The sequence below is a fragment of the Eucalyptus grandis genome, chromosome 4 (assembly GCF_016545825.1).
Source record: "Eucalyptus grandis isolate ANBG69807.140 chromosome 4, ASM1654582v1, whole genome shotgun sequence".
In the NCBI taxonomy this organism is placed as follows: domain Eukaryota; kingdom Viridiplantae; phylum Streptophyta; class Magnoliopsida; order Myrtales; family Myrtaceae; genus Eucalyptus; species Eucalyptus grandis.
Window position 1 is genome coordinate 38,090,698 of NC_052615.1, and position 27,423 is coordinate 38,118,120.

General features: G+C 37.8%; 3 protein-coding genes across 6 annotated transcripts; all 3 read left to right on the forward strand.

The window, feature by feature from the left end:
* The first annotated feature begins 3,827 nt into the window (after nucleotides 1-3,827).
* Nucleotides 3,828-9,935, forward strand: LOC104442278 (RGS1-HXK1-interacting protein 1). Its single transcript, XM_010055644.3, has 9 exons — nucleotides 3,828-4,177; nucleotides 4,792-4,858; nucleotides 4,960-5,037; nucleotides 5,287-5,339; nucleotides 6,520-6,603; nucleotides 8,050-8,102; nucleotides 8,193-8,257; nucleotides 8,360-8,418; nucleotides 9,584-9,935. Exons 1-9 carry the CDS (start codon nucleotides 3,938-3,940, stop codon nucleotides 9,671-9,673), a joined length of 789 nt encoding a protein of 262 aa, XP_010053946.2. The 5' UTR covers nucleotides 3,828-3,937; the 3' UTR covers nucleotides 9,674-9,935.
* Nucleotides 9,936-10,092: 157 nt separating this feature from the next.
* Nucleotides 10,093-16,085, forward strand: LOC104442279 (probable plastid-lipid-associated protein 11, chloroplastic). Of its 4 annotated transcripts, XM_039311586.1 has the most exons (5): nucleotides 10,093-10,275; nucleotides 10,646-11,136; nucleotides 12,710-12,775; nucleotides 14,763-14,897; nucleotides 15,628-16,068. In XM_039311586.1, the coding sequence occupies exons 2-4, from the start codon at nucleotides 10,679-10,681 to the stop codon at nucleotides 14,860-14,862; spliced, it is 624 nt and encodes a 207-aa protein (XP_039167520.1). In that variant the 5' UTR covers nucleotides 10,093-10,275; nucleotides 10,646-10,678; the 3' UTR covers nucleotides 14,863-14,897; nucleotides 15,628-16,068. The 4 variants fall into 4 exon arrangements, with proteins under 4 accessions (XP_039167520.1, XP_039167521.1, XP_010053949.1 ...); XM_010055645.3 differs by lacking the exon at nucleotides 10,093-10,275 and having other exon boundaries at nucleotides 10,375-11,136; nucleotides 15,628-16,085; XM_039311587.1 differs by lacking the exons at nucleotides 10,093-10,275; nucleotides 14,763-14,897 and having other exon boundaries at nucleotides 10,344-11,136; nucleotides 15,628-16,085.
* A 6,558-nt stretch (nucleotides 16,086-22,643) lies between these two features.
* Nucleotides 22,644-23,973, forward strand: LOC104442280. The gene is made up of 2 exons (XM_010055651.3): nucleotides 22,644-22,928; nucleotides 23,426-23,973. The coding sequence occupies exons 1-2, from the start codon at nucleotides 22,831-22,833 to the stop codon at nucleotides 23,739-23,741; spliced, it is 414 nt and encodes a 137-aa protein (XP_010053953.1). The 5' UTR covers nucleotides 22,644-22,830; the 3' UTR covers nucleotides 23,742-23,973.
* Nucleotides 23,974-27,423: the final 3,450 nt, after the last annotated feature.

Genomic DNA, 27,423 nt, shown 5'->3' on the forward strand with positions numbered 1-27,423 from the left:
TTTGCATGCTTCAGTTTAGCGTACCTTGTGGACCTTAACTTTGTTTTCTTAGAGGAGCTGCTGGATAACTGATCCTATTCAGGTAAAATTGTGTTGTTTGGAACATAATGCAAGGACGCTCCTTTTACTTGCGTTTTGTTGACCTCCCTATTGTCCTTGTTGTCGTCCATGATCTTTTCATTCTTGGAATCAAGATTTGTTGTGCATTGAATGCCGTATTGGATGCAGTCAATCTTTGCTGACCCTAAGAAACACGACTCGACTCATGCATGAAACCAAACCCTCTCCATGACATCCTTAGTTTGCGCATGTATTTTATTCATTGAACTGACCATTGAAAGCAAATTCCTGTCATTCTTCATTGTTAAATGAGTCTCTTTGTTCTGTATTCCTGACAAAAAACTTCTCTTTCCATTTTCTATGGTGCTTGGAACTTCTTGAACTTTCCAACCTCTCTTCTAAGTGCCGCAAATCAATATGGCCGCACATTTGCCTATTTGTTGGTGATACTAGTTCAATTCTGCTTCTCTTCTGGTAGGATGCATCGAATGAACCTGAATTTCGAAGTGCATGCTCGAGCTTTTTTACTCGTGTTCTGTGCCACATCATTTTCTGTTGTTGATACTTGGAAACCATGCATGTTAAGGAGGATTCTCCTTTACATTGGAGCTTCGCAATGAAAATATGGAAGATGGGGAATTATTATCTAGGATCATTATCTATATAGTAGATACGTCTTCCTATGTTGGTTTCCGTCCCAACCATTTGACACGCTCGCTGGCTTCTCCTTATGAACTTTCCCTGAACATCAAACGTCTTTGCTTGATGTCCTGGGGTTGAGGCCTCGTTCATTGGGCTCCGGAAGGATAAAGCTGTCCTGTGCAGTTTGGTGTTTCAATGGTTGATCGTATTTGGGTAATTTGAAAGACGGAAAAAGATCTGGAAATTCGCATGCAGGTGGGTGTAGTGCGCGAGAGAAAGGGAGGGAGGGAGGGTGGTCGGTAACGGTATTGTTCGTGCGACTCGGGTCTTTCTTGCAACCTATCGTCTTTCTCAGCTTATGATACTGTGCAATGTTTCAATTCGGCCCTCACCTGAGTGGTTAGATTAAGGTTTATATTTGTTGATAGTCGAAGCCCTATGCTATCACGACGAAATCACGAAAAGCAAACCTGCCCAGTCTAAATTCATGCCCTGGACATAGTTTAAACCCGATTTTCCAGCATGCTTTTCTTTTGCTCAGCTGGATGTCATCCCTATCCCCAGTTGTCACATCCGATGCGATGAACTCACTTGGATGATCATGAGCAATATGAAAGCCGCCCCCAATTTTAGTATCGAAGGATTCCAAATTTTCAATATGATCGATCATATCTCTTATCTCATAGGAGCCTTGATTTTCGCCCGTTCATGCTAGCATTATTCTACGTTTTACATGTCTCACGACCTTTATAACTCCTATGTGAAGTGAAAGAAAACCTCCAAAACAAATTTGAGATGATTTCGTAATTTGTCCGCACTTTTTTGTCAAATCTTAGGGGAGCTAGATTTGGGTTTGGAATGCTTTCCTAAACTGCTCTTGATTTTTTTTCATACGATCGGAAAGGTTTTAATCGAATACTATTCGTGGATTTTAACCTTTTTTCTGGTCGTATCGAAGAAAGAAGAAAATATGATCTTTATTAGAAATATCCCAGTGAAAAGATAATTTTATACGATGTGTGATGGCTTAGCCGATCGCCAACTTAAAAAAATATATTCGTTTCTCATGATCCGAACCCCCATCAATGTAAAGAAAAACTTTCACCATTCATGTACCTGACAAAACATATCTGTGTTCAATTTATTCCCATGATGCCCTAAAGAGACGGTGTTGGAAATGACCCATTTACACGATATCAATACTAAGAAGCAACACGTTAATTACAGAGTGAAAGTCCAACAATAGAATGACACAAAACATGTATCTCGTATCTATGAATAATTGTTTTCATGATTATTCGATTAGTTGGGTTATAGAATCGAGACTATGATATCTTTATGCTACTACAATAAAACATGGATTTCAAACGTGAAATGGATTCTAACATGAACGCTCGTTATGTCTTGTTCTCGATCAAGTATTATTTGTTTTATTTTTATTTCTACTGCATATAAAACCAACCCGATGAGTTTGCAACCCAATAATGGAGCTGTGATCTAGGTTGAAGATGTAAAATCATCAACAAAATATGTAGTCGTGTTTTTTAACATGAAAATTTTGACTCAAATTCTAGAAGTGTATATTAGTCACTACTAAGTTCAGAAAATACAAAGTTTAATTTGAAATTTGGTGAGTTGTGTTCTTAAAGTTCTTTTATTCCTGATGACATTGGTGACATGCAAACACACCTTGATGTGGAGTCTACCTTCCTCAGTATGAGACCCCTTAATTTCCTGTCTATCTTTGTCTTCTCTATAGAGGGGGAACAATAAAATGCTAAAATTTATGTTTCATCAAAAAATATTTTCGCTAAATTATTTAGGTAACGTGACTTCATCCATACTTGAATGATAGTTTTTAAGGATGGAAAAATTCATATAAACAACATTCACTACCATACAAGGTACATAATGTCAATTAAAGAAATCGCAATTTCTTAGAAAGGAAAATGAAGAGAGAGATAATACGATATGATTATCAATATCTACAGGATAAGATTTAAGAGAATATAATATTAAATGAATAGTTATCTAAAACACATGAATAATGTAATTTGAGTTCATTATTTGGTTTGCATCTTTCAAATAAGCTAAAAATCTTTTGTTGTAACTTTTAAATCAATTCCATGTACTTTGGTGAAGAAAATGATTTTTCTAGATATTATTATGTTAATCCATTTGAAATTAGAAGAAAGAACACAGTTTCTATGGGCACAACAGAAAAGAAATTAAAAAATTACAAATTTCGATTTTCACACTTTATTGACAAGAAAACATCTTTTAGGTTTTGAGAAGTTTCATTCTTATCTTATTAATTTACATTTTACTCATTGAGTACAACATATAGTTGTAACTCATTTTACGTAGATTTACACGATCTTCAATGCAATTTTTCGAAAAGAAAAGTTTAAACATGAAAATAAAAATTAGATTAATATCTGTCAATAGAGATTAATATGTTTTTCTTTTCTGGTGAGTGCTGCAGTTATAATTTTTTTTTTCCTAATATACCTACGTGTAGTATATGTCAAGTAGTATATTGTTATATGCATAGTTTATTTTTTGTTAATATAAATTTTTATGCACAATGCACGTGTAGGATTTTGTTAGTCAAGACAAAGAGGCCGGAAGTGAGAATGTAGGGGTAAAAAGACCTGCTCGGACCGGATTGGTTATAGGTGGTTCTTGGGGACATTGATTCGATTCTTGATTCATAAAATCCAAACTAGCAAATTTTAGTCTAATTTCCAATTCAAGACGTGGAATTGCCCATTATGAACTATTTGGAATGTACCGATTGTACTCACACATGCAAATAATATGACAATAACAAATTAAAACACAATAACATTTACCCATTCCAATCAAATTTTGCCGCAAATTGAAAAAATCTCTACGAACTTACTGACTATAGAATCGCCTTTAATCATGATACATCTTCAATTTAATGAAAAAAAGAAAGAACATGCCACCAGTTTCATTAACCCACCCGAAGGCTGGATCAGGTCAAATCCGGTTCGATTTTGGGGGAACCGATCCGGTTCCTGGACGGGAACGGGTCCGCCCGAGAACCTTTCAACTCCACGAGAAAAGCGCAAGCGGACCGCCGAACACGCAACCGGGCCGGATCTTAGCCCGACCCGATTATTCGCGATTCCCTCTCCAAAGTGAAGCACCTGACCAGACAGGCGGAAGCTCAATCGAGACGGAGAGATCAGATTCTCTTTCTCTGGCAATGGCGACGGTTGCAGAATCATCCGACCCGAACCCGAACCCGAACCCGGAGCACGCCGCCCGGCCAAAATCGATCGGAGACGCCACGCCGTGGGTCGACTACGCCGTCGACCAGGCCCGGCTCCTGCGGAAGGGGGTCGAGGACGACGTCGGGTCGTTCGCCGAGGCCTCGCGGTCCCGCCTCGCCCAAATCCGCTCCACCGCCGCGGCTCACACGATGATGACCGTCGCGATGATCCAGGTCCGTTTTTTCCTTTCCGATTCCGCCCTCGCCGATTGCTTTCCCCCCTCCGGCGTTCTTCCTGATTCCGGGGGAAACGGTTCCCGCTCTCGCCGTTGAGTTTGGGGCCTCGCGAATGAGGATTTCGATATGTCTGATCGAATGTCGATTGTTTGATTCGTGGAAGGTTGAGTTGGGCGATCGAGTTTTCGGAAATGTGGTGGAATTGGAAAGGAATCATTATTTTTGTGAGGTTTCTTTAGGTAGGGTTTCCCCTTCATGGCCGTTCTAATCTGCTCTGGTGTTGAAACGTTTGCGCGGGAGAATGTGCGTTGGGGGTGTAAGCGGTTTTAAGCTAATGGAGTTAGACTCGCGGCTTAATCGAGCTTGACTCAAGAAGTTACTGAGCAATTGTATTTTACATATCTACATTACATTTATAGGAAAAAAACATTGAGATTGAAAATATTGTTCATCTTCTGAGTCAAGTTGAGCTCAAGAATTAAACTGTATCGGCATGACTGAACTCGATTCTATGTCACCCATGATGATGGTGTCGTCCTGCTAAGATTTTGCTTCAGAAGAATTCTGCAATTATTCATTGATTATGTTGTCAAATAACCTTCTGAATGTAGGATACTTTTCAAGAAGTCAAGTCCAAATATGATGCTTATGAAGATATTTTCTTTGGAAAAGTTAAAGGTTTGCTCTTTTCGTATTGTTGTATTGTCGATAGTTATTTTGTGGGAAATGCTTTTGTTTTTAGTTTTAATTTGTGCAAGTCGTATTCTCTTGAAGTGCAGAGGGCATTGAGATAGCTGCTTCGAATCCCATGTTGACGGCTGGAGTAGTCACTGGCTCGGGCTTCATTGTACTGAAAAGTATGGTTTTTTGCATCTTGGTTGGCTAGTCAATTCATCTCATTTGTTGTTATGGAAAAAAAATCGATGCTTTATGTGTAAAGTGATTAACTAGGTTAAGTTACTAAATGGCATGTTTTACTTATGTAAGAATTATCTCATTGATACTTATTGACAGTGGGATTAAGGAGTCCCTTTTGTTCTCCTAATTGATTAGCTTCCTTTATCAATTCTATGGAGTGTGACTAATAATTAATACATCCATTGCAGGGCCAAGGCGATTCCTGTATTACAATACCTTGCGCCTTTTAATGAGTGAAGAGGTGAGTATTATTGCTGTTGCGATGTATTGGAGGAGTAAAAGGTAGCAAAGAGAACAAAACGGGGCTAGAATTGAGTTGGATTGAAGCTGGAACAAGAAAGATATGTTAGGGTTTATGAAAGCCAATGATCTTTATTGAATGAAGAAAGAGCTAATGACAAAGAGTCTTAAAAGACCTATTAAAACTAGGGTTACAGACGTAAGATCTTAGAATAACATTTTCTAATCTCAGCCATCCAACCTGATTTAGACCACTTGTAACCCTAAAATAATGTGAGAAAAGACTAAATAAAGACGAAAAACACTTAAAACTACTAAAATAGAATTATGCTTCTGCATCATTCCCCTCGAGCTGGAAAGAATTAAGTTTGAATGTGGAGACTTAACTTCATCAGATGTCTCTGAATCAATCTTCTTCATTTCCTCTCCAATATCCCATGCAGCTTCGATACCCAAATTATTCTACCAATTCACTAGAAACTTCGTAGCCATATCCTCCTTCCTAGTCAGCATCATTCTTCCCGATTTGGAGAAAACTTGGCTTTGAGTTGTGAAGTGTTGGAAAAGATATTAGGCAAATTCATTCCAATCATCCTTAGTTTTCAAACCATATTTCTCATTTGAGTTGTCTAGAGATTTCTTTAGAAGAAGTTAAAGTCTCCACATTTGAGCTTGATTCTTTCCAACCCGGGGAGAATGAGGCAGGAGCATGATCCTGTTTTAGCAGCTTTAAGTGTTTTTCCTTAATTTAGTCTTTTCTCATTATCTTAGAATTATAAGTAGTCATGTGAATGTTTTCTTAGGTTGGATGGTTGAGATTGGAATTTGTTATTTTAGATTCAAGATTGAGATTGTCTTATGTCTATAACCCTAGTATAAATTGGTCTTTTAAGTCCCATTGTTATTAGGTTTTTTCTTCATTCAATAAACATCACCAGAGTTTCTAAACACTAGAATATCTTTTCTATGTTGCAGCTCTAAGAAAATGAAATTATTTAATTTCTGCCACAACTTTAGCATTCTTTTATTATTAGATTAGATGTTTAAGTTTCCATTTCATGGCATCGTTTCACATCGCTTGGTGTTTGCACTCTAGCATTTAAGGAAGCTAGAAGACATTATCCTCATCAATCATGCTCAATGTGAGATGTAATTTTTATCTCTTATATATGTGGTTGCAGTCGATGTTATCCCGAGCTGATGCCAAAGTCAAGGAACTTCGAAAATCAATTGACCTCCTGAAAGCTGAGAGTGAGAAACTAGAAGTAAGTTTGTATTTTTCGGCGGCATTTATTTCAGGCCAAGAACGTAAATATTGAATGAAGGATACATGGGGTACTTATTTTCTCTAGGAAGGTGGACATTCATGTTATTACAGTAAATTACAGACACATACACAATCTGCTGGCTGCAAGAAATCAGAAGAGCTACAGAGTACCTTTACCATCCAGGAAAATGTGGATAGCGCACTGCCTTTCTGACTAAAAATAGAATCCTAGGAAATGAGGACCTTAATTCCCTGGATTTGTACAAAGATCAAATAGCGTAAACAGGAAAAAGCTAACAGAGCTTAAAACTGGTACCTGTGACCAATACAAGTAGGAGCAACAGTCAACTTGGATGGAGACCTTTAAAATTCTCTTTTGAGGATGACAAGGAATTTCTTTTCCTACAAAAGACTCTTCTATTTCTCTCCATCCATGAGGTTTGGAAAATTCAGTTTGAAATATCTTTTTTCATATTTCTTTATTGAATTTGAGTACGTAATTGTCTTCTGCCAAAGCTTAAGCTATTATAAAACAATGTGGACCATATTTAATATTTTAAAACTTCCCTTGCACTTATGCTGGTATATGACAAAGGCATTAAGTGTCCAAACCTTGTGTGAGTAATAGAATTTGTGGAAACCTTAAATGTATAAAGAGGGAAACCTTCTTCTCCAAAAGCTTAAGCTGTAAGAGAAAGATGCACATAAGATTTAATATCTTAACACTTATCAATTAAAGCATCTTTACCTTGGATAGCTTTTTAAAGCCCAGAAATAGCCTCCCACTGCTGATACAGCATAGTGTATCAGCATTTGGTCTCAGTGTCTGCTTAGCAAGGGAAAGCTTTTTTCAGAAACTGACATGTGAATCTCATGTCAAACATAACTTCAAATTTGTTTTGAACAACTTATGTTTTGATACAGACCATACTAGTTTTTCATTGAGCTGATTGGCAATTTCACAGCGTAGAACAAGATGAGACTCAACTGTTTTTTCATACCAATAAGATATGTTGTAGTAGCATCGTCCTTTTATGTCAATTATCATAGTTGTGTTACAATATGATCCCAAAATTCAAGACCCATACATGAAAGTGTCTTCAAGGAGCTCTTTCTACAATTCTGCTACAAGGAAGCTGAATATGTGTAGAATTAGCAAGATATTTGTTTTTGTATACCCTTTGCAAGATCAGCTTATCATCATTAAACTCCTGATATTCGAGTGATGCAAAATTTTCAAGAAATACAGAATTTAAACCTCTTCCTGGTCCTCAAGTCCTCTGAAAGATTTGGATCCCAAATTCTAGAGCCACTATTCCACCTATGAGCAGCAACTGCCATCTTATCTTTATCTATATACGCACAATGATTTTGGATGTGCATTTTTCATTAGTATTTCCTTAACTCTTTCTGGGAACTTAAAATGTTCGCAAATTTTTTGCAGAGGAGAGCTCAATTAGCAGAAGAAGAAATGCTTCGAGGAAGGACAAAGCTTAGGTATGTTGCTTGTGACAGAAGTGCACCATCTACTTCTGCCTGCATGGGGCCAAAAAATTCCTTAATTTGGGTTTTTAATTATGATGGCAGACAAGCAGGCAAGCAGATTCAAAGTGTAAGCCACTCAGCTTATAAGATTGAAAGACAAGCGGCAGGTATAGTTGTACTGTTTGGTTTTGTGTCTGCTCGATTTTCTCCTTGAGATTGAGGTGGGTTTGGTTGAATGAACTCACAATTTCTGTCCCCATATCTGTCAGGTTTAAAGGATGTTATTCGAGAGCTTCCCCGAAGAGAAGCTTCTCGTTTCAGATCACAGGTGAGTTTTCTCCATAGTAGGGAAAAAGGAATATGGTATTTTGTAGATGCCATCCTTAGCAGTACCTTTTGGAAAAGCACCTGCTGGTACTCTTAGTGCTAGTTAAGCAAGTGAGTTTAGTGATCAATTTGGCCGTACTATGTTAACACTGTAGGATTTTGCATGGTGGTTAATCACTGGCAATCTTTACACTAACGTCAACTGATCAAGCAGTACAGTGTAATAATGAACCTTGATTGATTGGTGATAACATTGTTGCAGAATGTGTTTGCATTGATCTTTGAGCCACCAGAGCTCACATGTTAAAGTAACGTTGATGTGTGGGGAAGTTAAATCTATAATGGGGAATAAGGGCGAAATCATTCACCAGTTTGATTATTTTCCTAAAAAATTCGTTTTTTTAGGTTGTTATTTCCTATAGGCATTTTGAGGTTCCAATAGCATTTTAACCTCCATCCTGGGTCTCTCTCTCTCTCTCTCTTAAAAATCATGCTCAATGGTGAAGTGCTTCCTGCCTTTTGTTTTGTTTAGTCTGTGAGATTGATTACCACCTAATTAGGCCTGGTGAATCAGAATGTTCTTGAATTTCTTGGAGAGATTCATTAGTATGGGGTGTGAATGTGAAAAATCTATGCCTTAATTCGTATCAAAACACCTACCTGCCTGGTCTTTCGGTTCCATATCTTTGAATAGATTCTTTACTATCTTCACTAAAAGTATCTCATCTTATAGGATGTCAAAGGCTTTCTTGTATGTGAAATCCTTTTTCTAGGAATTTATTTAGGGATCTAAAATTGATTCACAATATCATGGTGCAGAGTGTTTAGCGTTGTTGAAAGATATGTGGAGCGGACTACAGTAGCGGGATATAGGAATAGAGTTTTAGTTTGAATGGAGATCTCTATCATTGCTCTCTGTAGAGGCTCCATTTTTGGCTTTTCTCCTCTACATTCCATTTTCTATTGGCTTGTGGAGGAGGGCTAATGATAGTTTTACAGACTTGGAGATTATGTTCATCATGTTTTGTTCCCTGAGATTTCACTCTGTTCTCGGCAAAACTGTTGTGCTGAATCTCTGAGTTATGATTGCGAGATGCACTGCGATTGTCCTCAGCTAGTTTTGTTTCCTGTCCTTGCTAATGCGCCTTCTATTGTTTCAATGGCAGGTTTCTAACCTGGCTTCCGAGGCGAAGCGAGAAAGGAATGCTCTGACCAAAGAGGTTTCCAAAATCACCGACTATGGGATTTCCGTCTGATTACCAATCTCTCATTGCAACCTTTTCAATATCCAAGCTATGTGATGGCATCCGCGACAATTTTTTGATCCGTACATGCTTCGTGTATTTTAATTTTTAAAAGGGGGTTCCCTTTCTTGATAAAAACCTCCAGATCTTAATGTCTGTGGGGATTGGAGGAGAAGAATCATGTCCTGCAACAACTACATTTTTTGAGGGAATATATGTAGATCAGGAATTTGTAGAATGTTATGATACACAGCAATCAAAAAGCTTCAGCTGACACGGACATTTTTTCCCAATGATAAGACAGATCTTGTTCCAAATGGGTTCTAAATATCCTAGATGGTTTTGGGCTATAAAGTATCCAGCAATTCTGGTCGGTCTGTCTTGATCGTGTCTATAATTAGGGGATGGTGCCTATAGTTAGGGGTGTCAAAAAAGTCCATGCCGACCTGAATCTACCCTAAAATTTAAGGTATTTAGGAGTTGAGCCTTAATCTTCTTCGGGTCGGTTTTCAAGATGTTGATATTGTTGTTTTTTTATGTGGGCTTTTTGACATCTCCAGAGCACAACGCAGCAAGGATGAAACCTTTGATTTGAGTCCAGCTGATTGGCGCTGGTATGACCCAATCCCTTTTCTTGGGTTATATGATATTCGAGTCTTAGGTGGGTGGGTCAGGTCGGGTCAATTGCACCCTTGCCGATTTTTGGGTTGAGTTGGGTATCATGAAAATCCAATCCGACTTGATTCCTTGACACCCCCTATCTATAATTAGTGTCAATTCATATCAACCGAAAATAATTGCAATTTTGATTCTAAATGTCGAATAACTGAAGTGGCGGTGAAAAAATGTGTTGATTTCTCTATAATCCGCGTCGTGTTTGTGGGCCCCCGCTGTATAGCGTTCGCTGAAACCGTTGCCTGCTTTCATGTGAGCCACACGTGCCTCATCTGCGCGCGCAAATCCAACAGAAACTTCTGATCACAGGGAGGGAACTGAGGAGAAAGAGCCCCAACGGCCATGGCGACGGCGACGGCGACGGCTTGCTTTCTCTCTCCTCCCGCCACACGCTCTCCCAAGTTCACCTGCTCGTCCACGCTCGCCACCCAGCCGGACTCCGCCAAGAAGCGCCTCCTCTCCCTCATCGCCGACCAGGACCGCGGCCTCCGGACCCAGCGGGACCCCGCCGCCCTCTCCTCCATCGTCGCGGCCATCGACGCCGTCGCCGCCCTCGGCCGCGGCGCCGTCACCACCGGCCCCTCCCTCTCCGCCACGTGGCGGCTGCTCTGGACAACCGAGAAGGAGCAGCTGTACATCATCGAGAACGCCCGGTGGTTCGGCACGGCCGCGGGGGACGTGCTCCAGGTGATCGACGTGGAGAAGAAGGCCCTCAACAACGTCATCACGTTCCCTCCGGACGGGGTCTTCTTCGTCCGCTCCGGCATCGAGATCGCTTCTCCGCAGAGGGTGAATTTTAGGTACGATTCAGTTTCGGTTTTGCGCCTCTCTGCCTCCTGAGCAGTGTCGGTTGTTTCGTCGGCGAGAGCTGTGGAGGCTCAATTTGGCGAGAAGCTCTCGATCTTGACGAAGCCTCGCGGAGATGAAAGTCCGAGTATTTAGGGCTAATGATTTCGCGGAAGCATTGCTTCGTCGTGCTGCGTGAGTAAATTCTCATTGCTGTTGCATGAAAAGGATCGAGTCAGTTGGATCTCTAATGACGTCAGAGTCTGATCCGCACTTCCTTCTTTCCGAAGGAAAATTGTCTTTCGATACGATGTAGTTGCGAGCATTGCTATCTCATCCGCAGAATTCCTTGCGTGTCCCTCTCCCTTTCGGGTGTAAAATGCAAGATCCAATGAAGTTAGTATCGAAGTTTGAATCAGTGAAGCTTGAATGTTTAGGACTAGGAGCTCCTCTATCTGCGAAAGGAAATTAATATATGTTATATCAGTTTGAAGACCCAAACCATGCAAAAGCTTTAGAATGATGGCATCTATCTAGACCATCTCCGGCTTGAACTTTGGGGCTTTGTCTGGGTTGTATAATGATCAGCCTCCACAAAATGTGGCATCTCTTTCTTCCACTGATATGGTGGATTGAGATGAATAAAGAGCGGTGTTTTCGAGCTCCTTGTAGAAGCTTGTTTCCTGTTATTATACGGAGTTACAGGGTTTGAATTGTATTAGAATATGAAGAACAAAAGCAATGCCTGTGTTTGGTTGTGGTTGATCCAGTAATAAGTTTGTTTAAGTGGATGTTTTAAATTTATTTTCTTTTCTTATTCCCAGGTTTTTTTTTTTTTTTTTTTTTTTTTTTTTTTCTGGTGATGATTGAGTTTCATAAAGTTCTTTCTTGAGGCATCGGTTTGTAGTTTGCTCTTTTTGGCCACTAAAAGGAAACACTCCACTCTGCCATTTTCATTCCTAAGGGGTCAAAGTTGGCTTTTAAAATTATCTCTTGGAAGAACCAGTATTATTTGTGTTTCTGCCACTTTTGAGGACATGATGCTGGTATATTATGCATCCTTTACTAGATGGGCTCTGAGTTATGCAATTATAGGAGAAATACTGACCTTATTAAATTGTTTGGGATGAATCAGTATTCAGTTGGAGAATAAGTACATGGAATAACTATGAACCTTGAACTTTATGCTTGATTTTCTTCTACTTTCAATGGCTTATATTCAACTGATCAATCTGCTAAGCATAGTGAATAGTTCTGCGCATTCTGAGATTGACCAAACTTTCATGCTAAGATAGTCGCATAGGATGTTACTGTGTTGAGTGATAAACTAGATAACAATTGCAGTTTGGATTTATGTCTATCTTTCCTCCGCTAGATGTTAGAATGTCATTATGTTAGCTCGTAACTTCTTTGCTCCTTGAAGATGATTTTGTCCTTGTCTGATTTGCATTTAACCGAGAGAATTTGAGTGTTCACATAATAATCGGGGACAAGAAGATGCGATGCAAGTATGACAGTGTCCAATAATATACAGAACCATAGTGTTCACAATTTGAGATTCATGATTTGTTTGTATGCTCATTCCAGATTTACTAGCGCTGTGCTACGAGGAAGGAGCTGGGAGATTCCACTTCCTCCTTTTGGCCAGGGTTGGTGAGTGTTTATTTGATTCATCTGGAAATGGCAATTGAATCAACAGTTCTACTTAGATAGTTCTATGTTGTCTGGAAGAAAAATGGATTTATCAGTGCATGCATGTACTCTTCTTAACAGGTCACGTCTTTAACATTTGCCGATTGTATGTTGCACAACTTTTAAGTCTGTGATGGCATATAATAGGATATTATAACAGAAAGAATAACTGAATAAGCATATCATGTACATTGAACATCACACAATTTTTCTTTAGAATGCAACAAAATGTAATGAATCGTTTAGCCTTGTTCTCATTTTTCCTAGCCATTTTACCCATTTTACCCAGGAAGTAGATACATGATAGCTCTTACAACGGTTGACTTCCTAAATACTGGTGTATGCCCAAGCAGGAATTCATGAAAGTTCCTTTTCTTTTATGTGTTAAAACCAAGAAACATTTTTATAGCAAGATTTTTTTTATGATTCTGGGTCAGATAACTAAATAACGTTGTTGACATTTCCTCTTACGACGATCTAGATAATTAAGACAACAAGTAAAGAAAGAGAAAGAACCATCAATGAGAGAATGCCAATGATGCACAAGCTTGATAAAAAATCCCATGAAATGGTATGAATTACAATTTTCCAATATTAGGAATCATGAAGTATCTATAGAAAAGAAGATGTTTGAAATCATAAAGTTATAAAGCTTGAAAAGAGAAGTTATGTTGGACGATGTATTTCTCTTTCAGCCCAGATTCATGTGTGAGAAGAGGTTCCTAGTATGAATTGAAACATTTGGATCTTCTGGAAAGCAACATGATAGTGGAACTGGTAGTCCGAGAGATTTATCTGGTGCCTAATGGATTCTGATCTGTATAGATTCATTTAATTGTCACCTCAGAAATATCGCTTCTGAGACATAACTCCTAAAAGTTATGTTTTCCACTTATGAACTGTAGGGCATTGCAATTTTAAATTTTTGTCAATGTGGAATAGTTCATGCATTTTGTATGCAATACTTTGTTTAACATTATGCACAATACTTACAGAGTCTGCAGGAGTACAATTTTCCAATCTATACTGTCAAGTTGAGCATAATTCATGGCCTTGTTCCTAGAACAACATCATAGTTAGCATGAATATGATTTTCATCGATTGACTGTTGGGCCAGCCTGGTATATATGTGAGAAAAGAACTCAGGCCCAAGCTCAGGAAGGTCATAGCAAGATATCACTATTAAATCAGAAGAGGATTTAGAGACATTTAACATTTGTGGTTGGACTCTGAAGAGAACTATGTATCTCAGAGGCAGACTTGCATTGTTTCTTGATGATTTGTATGAGTGACAAGTGATGTTTTTCATGATTGATTGAATTGCTTTCACTATTTTTATTTAGACAATGCACTAACAGTGCACTCTGTCTGGGTTGATATATCCTTTTGCGTCCATATCCTTTTCTTCTGCATTTTGGGTTTTGTTGGTTTCATCATTAATCCACGACCAAATGGTAGATGATAATATCTTTACCACAGTTGCGTTTGGTCACATGTCACAATCTAGATAACGTTGTTTAATGAGTGTTGGCTGAGTTTCTTCCTGTGAACTCTATGTCAATGGTTAGGGTGTTTAGAAGATAGGACACATCATTCTGTTGACATGATAGAAGTAGGAGTTTAGTGCCTCACGTCCCTCTCTCTCCTTTTGTTCTTCTATTGGTGTGCCTTTGTTGTTGCGCATGTAGATTTGTATGTTGCAAAAATAATTTTTAGTATCAGGGTATATGTGAGTATCATACATGCTGATTAGGTAATATTGTCTACTCTTCCTTCTTTGGAGTCTGTAATAGTTGAGTGTAACATAATTTCATATTTACTGTCTCAATGACACAAATCTCTGTTTTTCACTGTTACTGTTATACAAACAGAAAAGCTCAAGTTTTCTGTGATTATTTTCATAGCCAGTTACATATTTGTGCAGTACTTATTCTTGTTGTTTACACAGGTTTGAGAATGTTTACCTTGATGATGAGATTCGAGTTGCAAAGGATATCCGGGGAGACTATTTAATAGTCGAGCGTGCTCCTTATGACTGGAAAGAATAAAGAACAATGCTATTCATTGCCTTGTGGAGTCCCGTGTGAGTTTTTGCTCTTTCACAAGCCAAGTTGTTAAATTGCTAGAGCAAGTTCTTTGATGGTAGGAGTCAAATTATTTTGTCGTAGATCCTAGTTCTGACTTTATATACTTCTTTCTTTTGGTTACATCAGACATATATAGCAACCATAGTATAGTGAGTATCAAGATATTCAGCAACTATGGTTCAAAGTCATTGAGTACCAAAGGCATACTATTATCAAAAAGATTTTAACTACATTGTTTTTTGAGCTCCTGGGAGCAGGAGATCCTCAATTCTATCTTCCATTGGTTCTAAGTATGATCCTGATTTTAACAGCCTTGCCTAATGCTTTGTGCAATGTAACATGCACAGTGTCTAAGTTTCCTTGGAGAAGGCATGCTACGCAAAAGTTAGTTGGATCGCTTCATCCCTGTGAGGTCCTTAAGGTTTTCTAATTTGAGGACAGTTCTGACATAATTTCGAACAGATGAAAATGAACATCTCGGTGGGTTTTTTTACCTTTTGTCTTCCTGATGGTATCAATCGGGCTTGACTGAGTTGACTGCGCTTTAGACTGGTGCATTGGTTCAGCCGGACCGGACATAGGACCATTTCCTGGTTCATCAGTTTGCACCAGCTGGTCCGGTTTGGTTTAATACTGCTCTTGCTGTCATGCCTCTACCGTTCTTAATCTTTGGAAAAGTTAATGAGTGGCATTGACTTTTGACACTGAATAATTAACAATTGGCAGGAATCCACTTATGGACTAGGGGGAGTCCCTCTCCCTAAGCGGAGGGCAATAATGAGGTTGACAAATCAAGACATCGTCTATCTTCATCACCCTGCAAAAAAAAGGCTCAGTACATTGTATCGAAGGGAAAGGGCCTGCCGGTTTCCGTCTCTGTAGCAACATAGTGCCGGGGTGGTGCTGATTTTTTGTTGTTGTGAAATAGTAGTGTAGTCTTTTGAAGATGTCAAAATGAGGTAAATATTGCTATATACACATTTTTTTATAACAGTTTCTTATATGAAATTTGTTTCGTTTATGCTGTAAGTTCTGTCAATGTCGGCCTTGGCATCAAGGACACTTCTGTAAATGTTGGCTTTAGCCTCAACGATACTTCTCTGACTGTTGTCTTTTCAAGTGGTTCGAATGCTGGCTATCTGAGAGGCAGTATGCTTTCATTGCTGATTTCTCGTTCACTAGCAGATCATGTTTCAGTTGAAAGACTGGTCTTTTCCTTTAAAATGTTCCTTTTCTTCTCTTGAGAGAGAGAGAGAGAGAGAGAGAGAGAGAGGGCCTTTGCAAGGGGTTCATGTAGCTGATTTAACTTTGTGATACCCTTCTTTTCAAGGGGATGAAGAGTTTGGGATGATGCTGGGAGTTCTTGTCAATGTCAATTATCTCTATCTTGTAATTCGACCTTTTCATCTTAGAAATTTCATCCAATTCACCTCAATTGAATATTTAATTGTTCACATGTGTGCACGTGCATGCACGCGCGCGACCCTGCACATCTCTCTCTCTCTCTCTCTCTCTCTGGGGCTTCAGTAGATTGTTCAATACTGAAAGTAACGATATTGATGCTCATTGTTTGCTCCCAAAAGATTTCTCTAATGGCCCATGTAGACCCATGCGAAGATAAACTTACTCGGTCCGGTTACATGCCAAAGGATCCACAATCGATTCGTCAAATTCGGCGACATGTGATGGGGGGTCCATACATCTTGCAGGGGATGGCGATAGGTCTCCGCGACGACGAGCAACAATGGTGCATGATTGACGGGTTACCGTCCTTTTCAGTCCCGGAGAGTTTTGTCCGAACAAAGCATGTTGGAAGTTGCTCGAGAAGCTTCGCAATGGCGACCAGCAGCGTACGGCAGCATGTCCTGTTTCATGGGGAAGATGCATGATGGTAGGGTACTGCACCCGCGGGCCCCCGGCTCGTGAGGTACGAGGTCCAAAAGATGGGCGAACGGGTCAAGGATGGAGGCTCTACGTCCGGTGAAAAATCGAACGAGTCTCGTGAGCTGTCCACATCATGCCATGAAAGTGATTCTGATGTATCTAACTTACGAAGATGGCCATGAAATGTCTCCATCCGTGTTGTCCATTGTTGTCCTGGAAGTTCTCTCTCTCTCTCTCTCTCCATTTTGTGCTCTTTTCTTTCTTGGTGTTGGCCGGTATCCTCAACCTGTTTTTGCAGATCGGTCTAAGTCCGTCTTTTCGTCTAGTCCAAGTTAGCATTAGAGGATTTTCAAGAAATTACTTCCTTATGGTCCAACCCAAGTTATTGGGTTGAATCGAAATTGAAATCCCATATTTCTCGAGGAGCACGATCCCGCTCGTTTTACTTATAGATCGAATTTGACCTAAAGTTCTTGTTCTCTCACAAGTGATTTCATTGTGATTTGAAAGAGAGTGGGGCTGAGTTGAACCACAACTAAAGCAAATTCTGCTAAAGTTGAGGGGATTTGATGATGCTTGCATTTGACTTCTTTTTTCTTGCAAAACAAAAGCATTGGTGCGTACTCCTTTTTATTTTATTCTATTTTTATTTAGAAAGAAACAGTTCGTCTTGAATTACCTAGTCAAATTATGGTCGGAACATACGCTAAGTTCACTCAAACGGTTTATGACATGGGCTGCTATCTTAGTATGTCGCGCCTTTAACTAGATATTCCAACTTAGTCACCAGGGAAAGAACATTAATCTGGTGAGATTCATATGGACCCAGCCATTTATAATGATCCAGCCTCAATTTATTACATAAACTAAACTGATAATATGTTGTAGACAGCTCCTTCTAAAGATCCATTAAGCTCAAAATAATAATCACTTTGATTTAGGATATTGTAGGGGCACACTGGTTGAAATTGAACACGATGGAAAGATCCCATTTATGTAGACCCATTAGATATCTCTTCTTAAAGTAAGTCCTTAAATTATTTCGTCTAAGATCACATGCGGATCTTGGCATTTCTTAGATGTTAAGCACTTAAAGGGTTCCTCCTCTTGGGGAAGAAAAAGACAAATAAAAGAATTGGGAGTGTTAAACGTGCGGATATTGGCACGTTAAAATAATGAACGTAGTTCTATCATTCCACTTGGGTTGCCAAGCAGGCGGAGTGGCCTCAACATGGAGTCGAAAGACTCCTACTGTTTGATGAGGTTACTTATAAGATGTAGACAGCTCCTTTCAAAAATCCATTAAGCTCAAACAACAATCACTTCGATTTAGGATATCGTGGGGGCACACCGGTTGAAACTGAACATGTTGGAAAGATCCCTTTTTTGTAGACCTATTAGATATCTCTTCTACTTATGACTTTCTTTCTTTTATAGAAAAAAAAAATACTATCTAGGTTATTAAAAAGTATTTAAAAACAATATGTAAATCTATATCTCAATACTTGAATCATACGATGCGTTTTAAGTATTTTAGATTAAACAACGGTTAGAATGTGAGTTCCTCGAATCTATAAAAACAACTAAAAAAGGTCAAGACCAATAGGAGAAGATCACACTCGCCATTTGAAGTTTCAGATGAAAGGTAAAACTATTGGAGAAAGATATGTTGCATTTTCACAAAACATATTATCAACAAAATTTAATTTTGAAAAATGATTATGTGACAGTCTTTAATCTACTATGAGAATAACAATTTATTTGAATCACAAAACACAAAATAACAAATAATTATAAATTGTTATAAGGTCCACTTTTTCAAGAATTTATGACTTATGACAAGCTATTATTCTTATAGTAGCCTAGATATTATTATGCTAACAAAACCCTATAATTTTTTTTAAAATGTTCCTAGCTTTATAATCTTTTAAAATAGGACAATAGCTCTTCATTTTTCTTCTTAATTCAATATCTCTTGACTTTTGGATCATAAACACATTAAGATTCTTTCCTTAATAATCTCTTGTAATGAGTCAAAATAGTGTGTAAGTTTTTAATGGATATTCAATGTTACCAAAAATAGCAAGACTCGATACTCAATTGAAATCACTTCATCTATACCAAAGTGTTTTTTAAACTATAACATAATTGCTCAACATTCCTCATAGTTCACAACTAGAAGCCCCATTATTGCATTATAACCTTTAAATACGATAAGAACACCCCCCCCCCAAAAAAAAAAAAAACCTAGATAGGAAGTCTTTTTATCTTAAAAGCTCCTATCAAAATTTCCTTACATACCACCGGCCGTGGTGGCTCCACTAGGTAGGCTTCGTGATCCTTTGCAAGAGAGGTGAAGAGTTCGAATCCAGGCTGGTGGAGTTACTTGGTGCCCGGTGGCATGGGGTGGTGGTTTCCCCATGTTGCCCCCAGGTTCTTCCCGCCGGCTATTGGCTTACAGGGTTTCCTGGGTCATTAAAAAAAAAAAAAAACTTCCTTACATTTTGGGATATCAAGATATTTTGAAAATTTTGGTGGAGCCAAAGTTTATGTATGTTCATGTAAATTATTATGAAAATTTGGGCCTAAGCAAAAGTTCAGAAAGTTCGGAAGGGCCCCTCCAGTCCCTTTTAAATCAATCCGTGGACCTCGAATTTGTTTCGTCCTTCTTCCTTGTCGAACTGAGTTTTTTTTGTTTTGTTTTTTTTTTGCGCAAAGGGTCAAAGAAAGTACATAATTATGAAATGAGCCACATTATACAGTGAATGGTCATTTTGAAAACGGCTAAGAAGTTCTAGGCATATTTTCTATTTTTGGGATAATTACACGAATGGTCACTAAATTTTGGCCAAATTGCAATGTGATCCATAAATTTTTAATTTATTCAATATGTCCCTTAAAATTTAGCTTAATGTTTAATGTGGTCCTTGAATTTTTAATATGTTCAATATGGTCTCTGGACTTTTGGTATATAATCAATGTAGCATTTGAACTACATGAAAATGTTCAACTTAGTCATTCAATTAATTTAAGATCAAGGACTATATCGAAAAATTTTATTTAACCCATGAACTGAATTGAATATGTATCAAAATTTTATAAACTATATTGAACAAATTGAAAATTCAAGGACATATTATGTATTGGATTAAAATTTAAGGATTGTTTGTGTCATTTTTCCTTCCATTTTAGACTAATAATTTTGCCTTATTGAATTATTTATTTAAACTGAGGGGGAAAAGGCCCTTTCGGATAAATTTTAAGGAGAAATTGCACTTCCTCCTTTCAAACTGATATGTACGGCACATACCGATGGAAAAATTTGAAAGGAGACTGACCATCTTAAATAAATGAAATTTTGGTGGGCAGATTAAATGGGTACCTACCATATGGTTTATAAGATAAAAGTGGAGCTTCTCTATTTTCTTTCCCATAAACATGGACTCAAATTTATCTAACGTGAAGTGATGGAAGGTAAACATGTAGCGAAAAGGACCCGAATCAAATAAAGATTGATTAGTGTGGCATAATTTAACTAAATAAATAGATACGGCAAGTATTTCGAGAATTTTTAATGCCATGCCTTTTCATACTCAAAATTGACTTTTGTTAAAGGAAATTTAAAGGTTAGTCCGAGGGTACCATCATTATCCCCGCTACTTATTGGACGAAGATGATTGAGACATTATGGAGGATCCGAGGGGTTTGACCTCCTATTAAAGGTGACGTGACAACAAACAAACACAGCATAGAGGTTTTTTTTTTTTTTTGGTGATCCAGGGAACCACCCGCCCGTTTAATTAGTGCTACCTCAATGAAATTCCTTTCAACGAAAATCATTCTTATATTTTTATTTGAAGAAAATAGAATCCATACTAATTTGAGATAGGAAATATTACAAATAATAAGAGAATTGGCAAATTCACTTGAGATAGAATTGATAGAATTGTACAAATGCAAACTATGTTGGAATTTAATCAACGACAAGGGTTGGAAAATACAAACTCTATGAAGGAACTAAGTGTAAAAAATTATGTCAGAATCTAATCGACAACAAACCTGAGCATACAAAGATTATACACAGAAATTTAATCGACGATATAGCACTTGAGATAAAGATTCCCATTAAATTTTAATCAACGATGAGGTTTTGGAAACTCTAACTGAGAAACACGTTGGATTTTAATCGATGATGTGAGTCTGGAAAATAAAAATACAGTGCAAGAAAGTAAAGATATCTAAAAGATAATAAATTTATTTGATTTGTGTTGGGGCTACAAAGTGACTATTTAAAGCCATTATAAGCAGAAGTTACAAAGGAGGTTATAAATAGAGATTACAAACTGTTATTTCAATAGTTACATTGTCTCCACTACCTTGATGATTTCTTTGACTCAAATATTTTGATGTTTGTTTTATTTCACTATGTTGATGGTTACTTATTTAATGGTTGCATCCGAGATTGTTGACTCTACTTTCTGTCCATTCCTTCGAGATATTGATTCTTCAAGTTGTCGAAATTTTTTGTTCATAAATGAACAAACTCTATTCTTATGAATAACTCCGTCATTTCTCAATAATAACCAAAAGTCGGTCCTTTTTCGGTGAAAATATATGCTCTCTTTTAAAAGAATCAAATGATTTATGGATAATTTGATTCAATCATTCAATTCTTTTAAGTTGATACACTTCTGATAAATTTACCACAAACTAATTTTTTCACACAAAACCTGAAAATTGGTATATATATGACAAATTTACCCTCCACTAGTTCTCGTTAAATTTTATCGTCAAGTTGCTTAGCTAAATGATACGTAGTAATTGACGAGTGTACTAATTTGGGGTATAAGTGTATTAGTTTGAGGTTTTTCGTGATATTAATCACATTTAATGGAAACTAATGAGGGCTAAATTTAAAAAAAAAAAAATAAATTCTAGTTTAGGGTTCTTGGATGACAAGTGTACCAATTTCAAGTTTTGATAATCAAAAAATTAACTTGGGATAAATTTGTTACCAATGTATCAATTTTGGGTTTTTTTGTAGTATTATCTCTTCTTGTAAATTAGATAATTGTGAGTCAATGCCCTCTTCTCATCGTATGTCTCATATTTTTTCAAAAAAGGCGCATTTTAAGTAAAGTCTTCATGTGGCCCTCTATCTTTATCTTTTAATAACTGCTCATTCTTAAACACTCGTTATCAATTAGAATATGTCGGCATAATACTGTCCTTTAAAATTTTCTTTAACATTGAATTTCAATCCACTAGAAATCAAATTCGTGAATTATTTTCTAGGAGCGAGGTAAAGCATCTTTAACCCTTTCGAATCTGGACATGGACTGGTCCACCGATTTATCATTCTGTCGTTTGATAGAAGCCAAATCAGCAACAGAAACATGGGGCACCGATCTGTAGACCTAGTTATGGAATTGCGTCTCCCTTTGCTCCCGAGATTGTACGGAATCGACGGATGGAGATGTGCAACATGTGAAAGAAGTCATGGGACAGTGACAATAGAAACAAACTTGAATCCCACCAATCAACATGAGACGTATCACCACACAAGGGCAACGAATCAGCTGACATGCGCACACCGCGATGCCATGGGACACGATGGATCGGACCATCCAAGAGAGTACGGTGAAATCTGCGATCGTTTCGTGCATAACTGTGCGCAGATCATGCTGCTTTCTGAAATTCACTTATAGCAAATGAATCTACGAAAATAAAAATTCAGTGCAGACACGTCAGCGAAAGCACCAGTGCAAGCGACCCGGTGTCTCTTTCTGGGTCGTATTTATAATATTTATTCTCCCTATGCTCACTTCCGTATAAAAAAATTGTCTTTAAACAATATATATTGGAATCAGCAACACCGACTCAAAACCCCTCTCTCTCTCCTTTCTTTCTCTGCGCATATATATATGCATAGGAGAGAAGTCTCGTTTGGCCTTCCCTGGTTTACATCTTTCTTGGGTTTTCTTGCTTTACATCGTTTCCCATCGCTATCTTCATACTCTCTCCCCCTCCCTGAGGGATCAAGAAATGGTGGATATTCCGGCGGTGTGCTGCATGTGCGGCGACGTCGGCTTCCCGGAGAAGCTCTTCCGCTGCAACCAGTGCGGCAACCGCTACCAGCACTCGTACGGGCTCTCTCTCTCTCATATATGCTGTATGCTTTGTGTACATGCACTGTGTGTATTCCAGAACAGTTTCAATGCCCGCGGAAGTCACCATCTTCATCTCTTTCTTCATTCCATGTTGGATGGCTACTTGTAACTGAATTCTTTGCTCTCTCTTGATTCCCAACTACCACCCGCTGCCGGCGGCTGCCGCTGCCTCCTTCGCCGCCCTTATGTCAACTTGGACCCTGCAGTCGCCTCCCTTATTTAATTTAACAATATGAACAGCAAGAATATCTTCGCTCTTGATATTGATTGAAAGCAGCTCTTTGATTTTTTTGCCCCCTTCGAAATGGTGCTCGAGATCATATATTGAATTCTTCATGTTGGCGAAAGAAGATCTTTTTGTTTTTTGATATCAAGTCCACAAAAAAATACCCATCATTTGAGGATTATGATCGATCGAGTTTCTGATCTACAAACAAAAATGAATTTCCTTTTTCTGCTGTATATTGCAGGTATTGCAGTAACTACTGCAGCGAGTCGTCGGAGCCGGTCGAGCAGTGCGACTGGTGCCAAAGCGAGCTCAAGAGCTCGTCCAGACGCCGCGGCAGCTCATCTCGAAAATCGGCAGCCGGGAACGACAGCGGCATCACGAAATCGGAATACTCGGGCGGCGAGAAGATAAAGCAACAGCAGCAGCAGCAGCAGCAGCAGCATCGGGACGATGCGCCCGCCCCTGCCGAGAAGGGAGCCGCGAGGAACCCGGGCGGCGTGCCATCGCCCCGCACGGCAACGCGCAGGTACAAGCTCCTCAAGGATGTCATGTGTTAGCGAGAGACAAGCAACCTCGGCACAAACATCATATGCTATGTTCGATACTACCCTTTTTGTTTTCAGTGTGTCATCTTATGTCTATCTTGATCCTATGTGTTTTCTGCTCTTGAAAAGGATGATCACTAGGTTTTGTTTTAGGCTTGCTTGGGTTGATCTCGAGTTAGTGGATAAGAAATTGTGATATTCCCTTTTTTGGTAAATGAGAAATTGTGATTGTTATGAGCAAAAATAACGGAATATTCCAAATATCCTCTCAAATTAACTCGATTTTACTCTGCTAAAACCAGGAGGCACTAATCAATGTTAGTAACTTCAATTTTAACACAACTAAGTAACACCGGGTAGATCGATTGGAATAGCAATTACAGCTTCGTTTATCTCATTTTAATGGGTGGACGAAGAGAGCATGGGACTATTTAATTTAACTAACAAAATTAATAATTTCAGAAGGCTCCCCCTCCCTTCTTTCGGTCAAAATTGGCTTACATATATGGCTATCTTGTGGACAAGTACTCTCAAGTATACGAGGGACCACAATCACGCGTGTTCTTGATCTTCAAAAATCAAAATGAATCTATAAAAGGGTCAAGATTCCATGCATGTGTCAATTACCATGCCTAAAATTATTAAAATTCTTCTTAGATTATACTTAAGGAAGGTTTTAAGGCAATTGTCGATATGGTTCTCTCTCTTTTTTCCTTCTTTTTTTTCTCAAGAAAATAATTTGGTAGGTGTAATTGATGAGAAAACCTTGCTGTGATGCCATGATGGAAGAAGTACAGGAGCAGCAATCTAGCGACCTAGGTTTCCTTCATAGACAAGGGTTTCGAAACAGAGTTCGGTCTCTCTGTCGCTGTCGCAACATGGTCGTCGGTTGAGTCTCTTGAGGAGAAAATTTAATGCGCTTTCGATGCCTTTAGTCCCAAGTATTCATAGTACCTAAAGAGCTGATAAAAATAAAAATAGAAATATCTCTCTCAGATTCATCGAAAGCATTTAATAGCTGGGTCCTCAGCGATCCCCTTCTTTAGAGACGACAAAATGGAGGAAGAAATTAGACACGTCAATCGAACAATAGAAGCGAAATATGAATTACATTTTTTACTGCAATTTGTGTATGGTTTTGGTGGTCTAGAAGTTATTTGGACCGTCCACGTCGTTATTTATGTGGATCTTGTTATCTTTATCATATGTAAAATAACAGTTGCCGAGTGCACCGAATATTTATTCCATAAGATACACTCAATCTATTGATTACTTTTGTTCGATCATTTTCATATGGTTAATTAAATATCCTTACCAGATAAGCCATCGTGGTTCGCATTTGTAGTATCGATTCGATGCATGAGTGATTAATCTTTGAATACTCATTACTTAACTATGCTGCAATGATCTTGAAGAACGACATTCGGATATCTTTTGCAATTCCTATAATATAAACTTCAAAAGGCCTTGTCTAGCGATGGCAGTACGTTCGGCGACCATCTTAAATTATAATAATGAAGGCCCAAAAGGAAGGAACCATGGAGTTGATTATCAAAAAGCTTTCCCACTATCTAATTATTTTATCGAATTAAGATGTGGATGAATAATTTAGTGTATCCAGAATAAGTAAACGATATCAATTAATTACGGTTTAAACGTGCAAAGCCTAATCATAACTCAAGATCGTGTGTGCGTGTATATATAACTCGTGGACTTGACATATGCTATGTCCATATCACAACTTCCCCCATTTTGAATAACTTCTAGGGTCCGGTTTTGTCATCTTGTTGGCAATGTCTCGATTGATACAAATGGATCAAACATTTTGCATATTAAAAGAATCAAAATATTGGCGCATTTGGTTCAGCATTTTCAAGGAGCTTTAAGCCTCCAAAGCCCCTTAAGAAAATACTGGACCGTTTGGCAACCATTTTAAAGTAACTTTCAAGTGAAAGTCAGTATTGGGAAAGCTGAAAGCATTGTAGGGACTAACTTTGAGCTTTGAGCATTTGACCAAATACTAAAACTTTTTTTTTTTCTAAAACTATCATCACTCATTCTTCAAATTTCTTATTTTGCCCTCGTTATTATTTTTTAAATGCCAAAATAATACTAAAAAAATCAAAATTATATAAATGCTAAAAAAATTAAATATATTTTGGCCTTTTAAAAATTATTTATATATTTGATTTTTTAGCATTATTGTCAAAATTTATATTTAAAAAGTTACATACATTATTTATTTTTTCAATTTTAAACAAATAAACATTAAAAAAATTCCGTCGAAGGGTTTGGTTTTTTTTTTTTTTTTTTTGAAATTATATATATGTTTTTGATTTTTTAGCTTTACTTTCAAATGTGCTTTCTACTAAACAACATTTCTTTCAAAGTTGCTTCTCAAAGCATAGTTTATCACACGGTCTTTGCATTTGCCTAAAATCCTTTAAGCTAAACTACTTTGCATTTTCCTAATGGATTTTCAAAATGCTGAACCAAACACATTAATTATAGAAAACACTTTCCTTTATACGGAAGTTAATAGTGTAGCAAATTTCTTAAATGCAGATATCCATAAGTTTTGGTAATAGAATTTCTTTAATCCCTTCAGGCGGATACATTTTTTTTTTTTGAAAATAGGGCAGTTACATGAAAGAAGGGAGAACTCGTAAATGAACGAAAACAAGCATGATAACTCAAAACTCCTCTCGGTTTTGTCATCATATGAACACTGTATACAAGATTCTTCAATGCATTAAAAGGTGCAAAGTCCTTCAATGAGGTCCCGACTCACCATGAAGTTAAAAGTGAGTAGAGCATCTCTAAATTCATTACTAGATTAAATGTATGAAAGCATTGTATGCATGTATTCTACTTCATGCAAGAAACATTTTCCTTAGAATGCATGAGTAATTTTGTCCACGTCACTATATTTTTCATGACCTAATGGCACAAATATAGGAACTCGGCTATCTAAAACTTCATATCCCCCCCAAAATCCCTATGAACATGTTAATGGTCTCTATTCTTTGTAGGAGGCCCTGACTCAGGAATTGCTATGTCAGGTATTTAATAATGTTATTGGTTAATTACTTAGTACTAGCATGTTCATGTCAGAATCCCTATAGACAAATTACCGTTCATAAAGATGGATTATTAATGGGGTTACCGTAAACACCAATCAAGATCTGAGACAAGTATGCTATCTCGTATACGGTCCTTCTCTCGGCTTAATAAATGGACTGTCTTTTTAATCTGCATACATAATTATCTACACAAACAAGGCTCTTATGCTTCTAAAAACTTCCTGATCCACAGGATTTATAGAGTGACAATTGTGGAGCATCATGCCTCACAGAAAGAAAGAGGTATATAAGTTGGCCACAGCCATGGAAGAGTGTATATAGACTCACACACTTCAAACTCTTGCTTAATTTTCTAGCAAAAAAAAAAAAAAAAAACAGAAAATTATTTAACTTCCGAAAGAGGTTAGCCTTATAAAGTAAAGGTTAGAAGCATTATAAACCTTTTACATTGTTCAAACACGCAAATACACACGAGACGTTTTTATATAATTTTTACAGATGAAAATATAATAATAGAAGAATTTTGACAAAAAATAATGACCAGCAATACATATGGTGTGATAATATAAAATGAAAATATGTTGCAATTATTACAAATAAGTTAATGACTC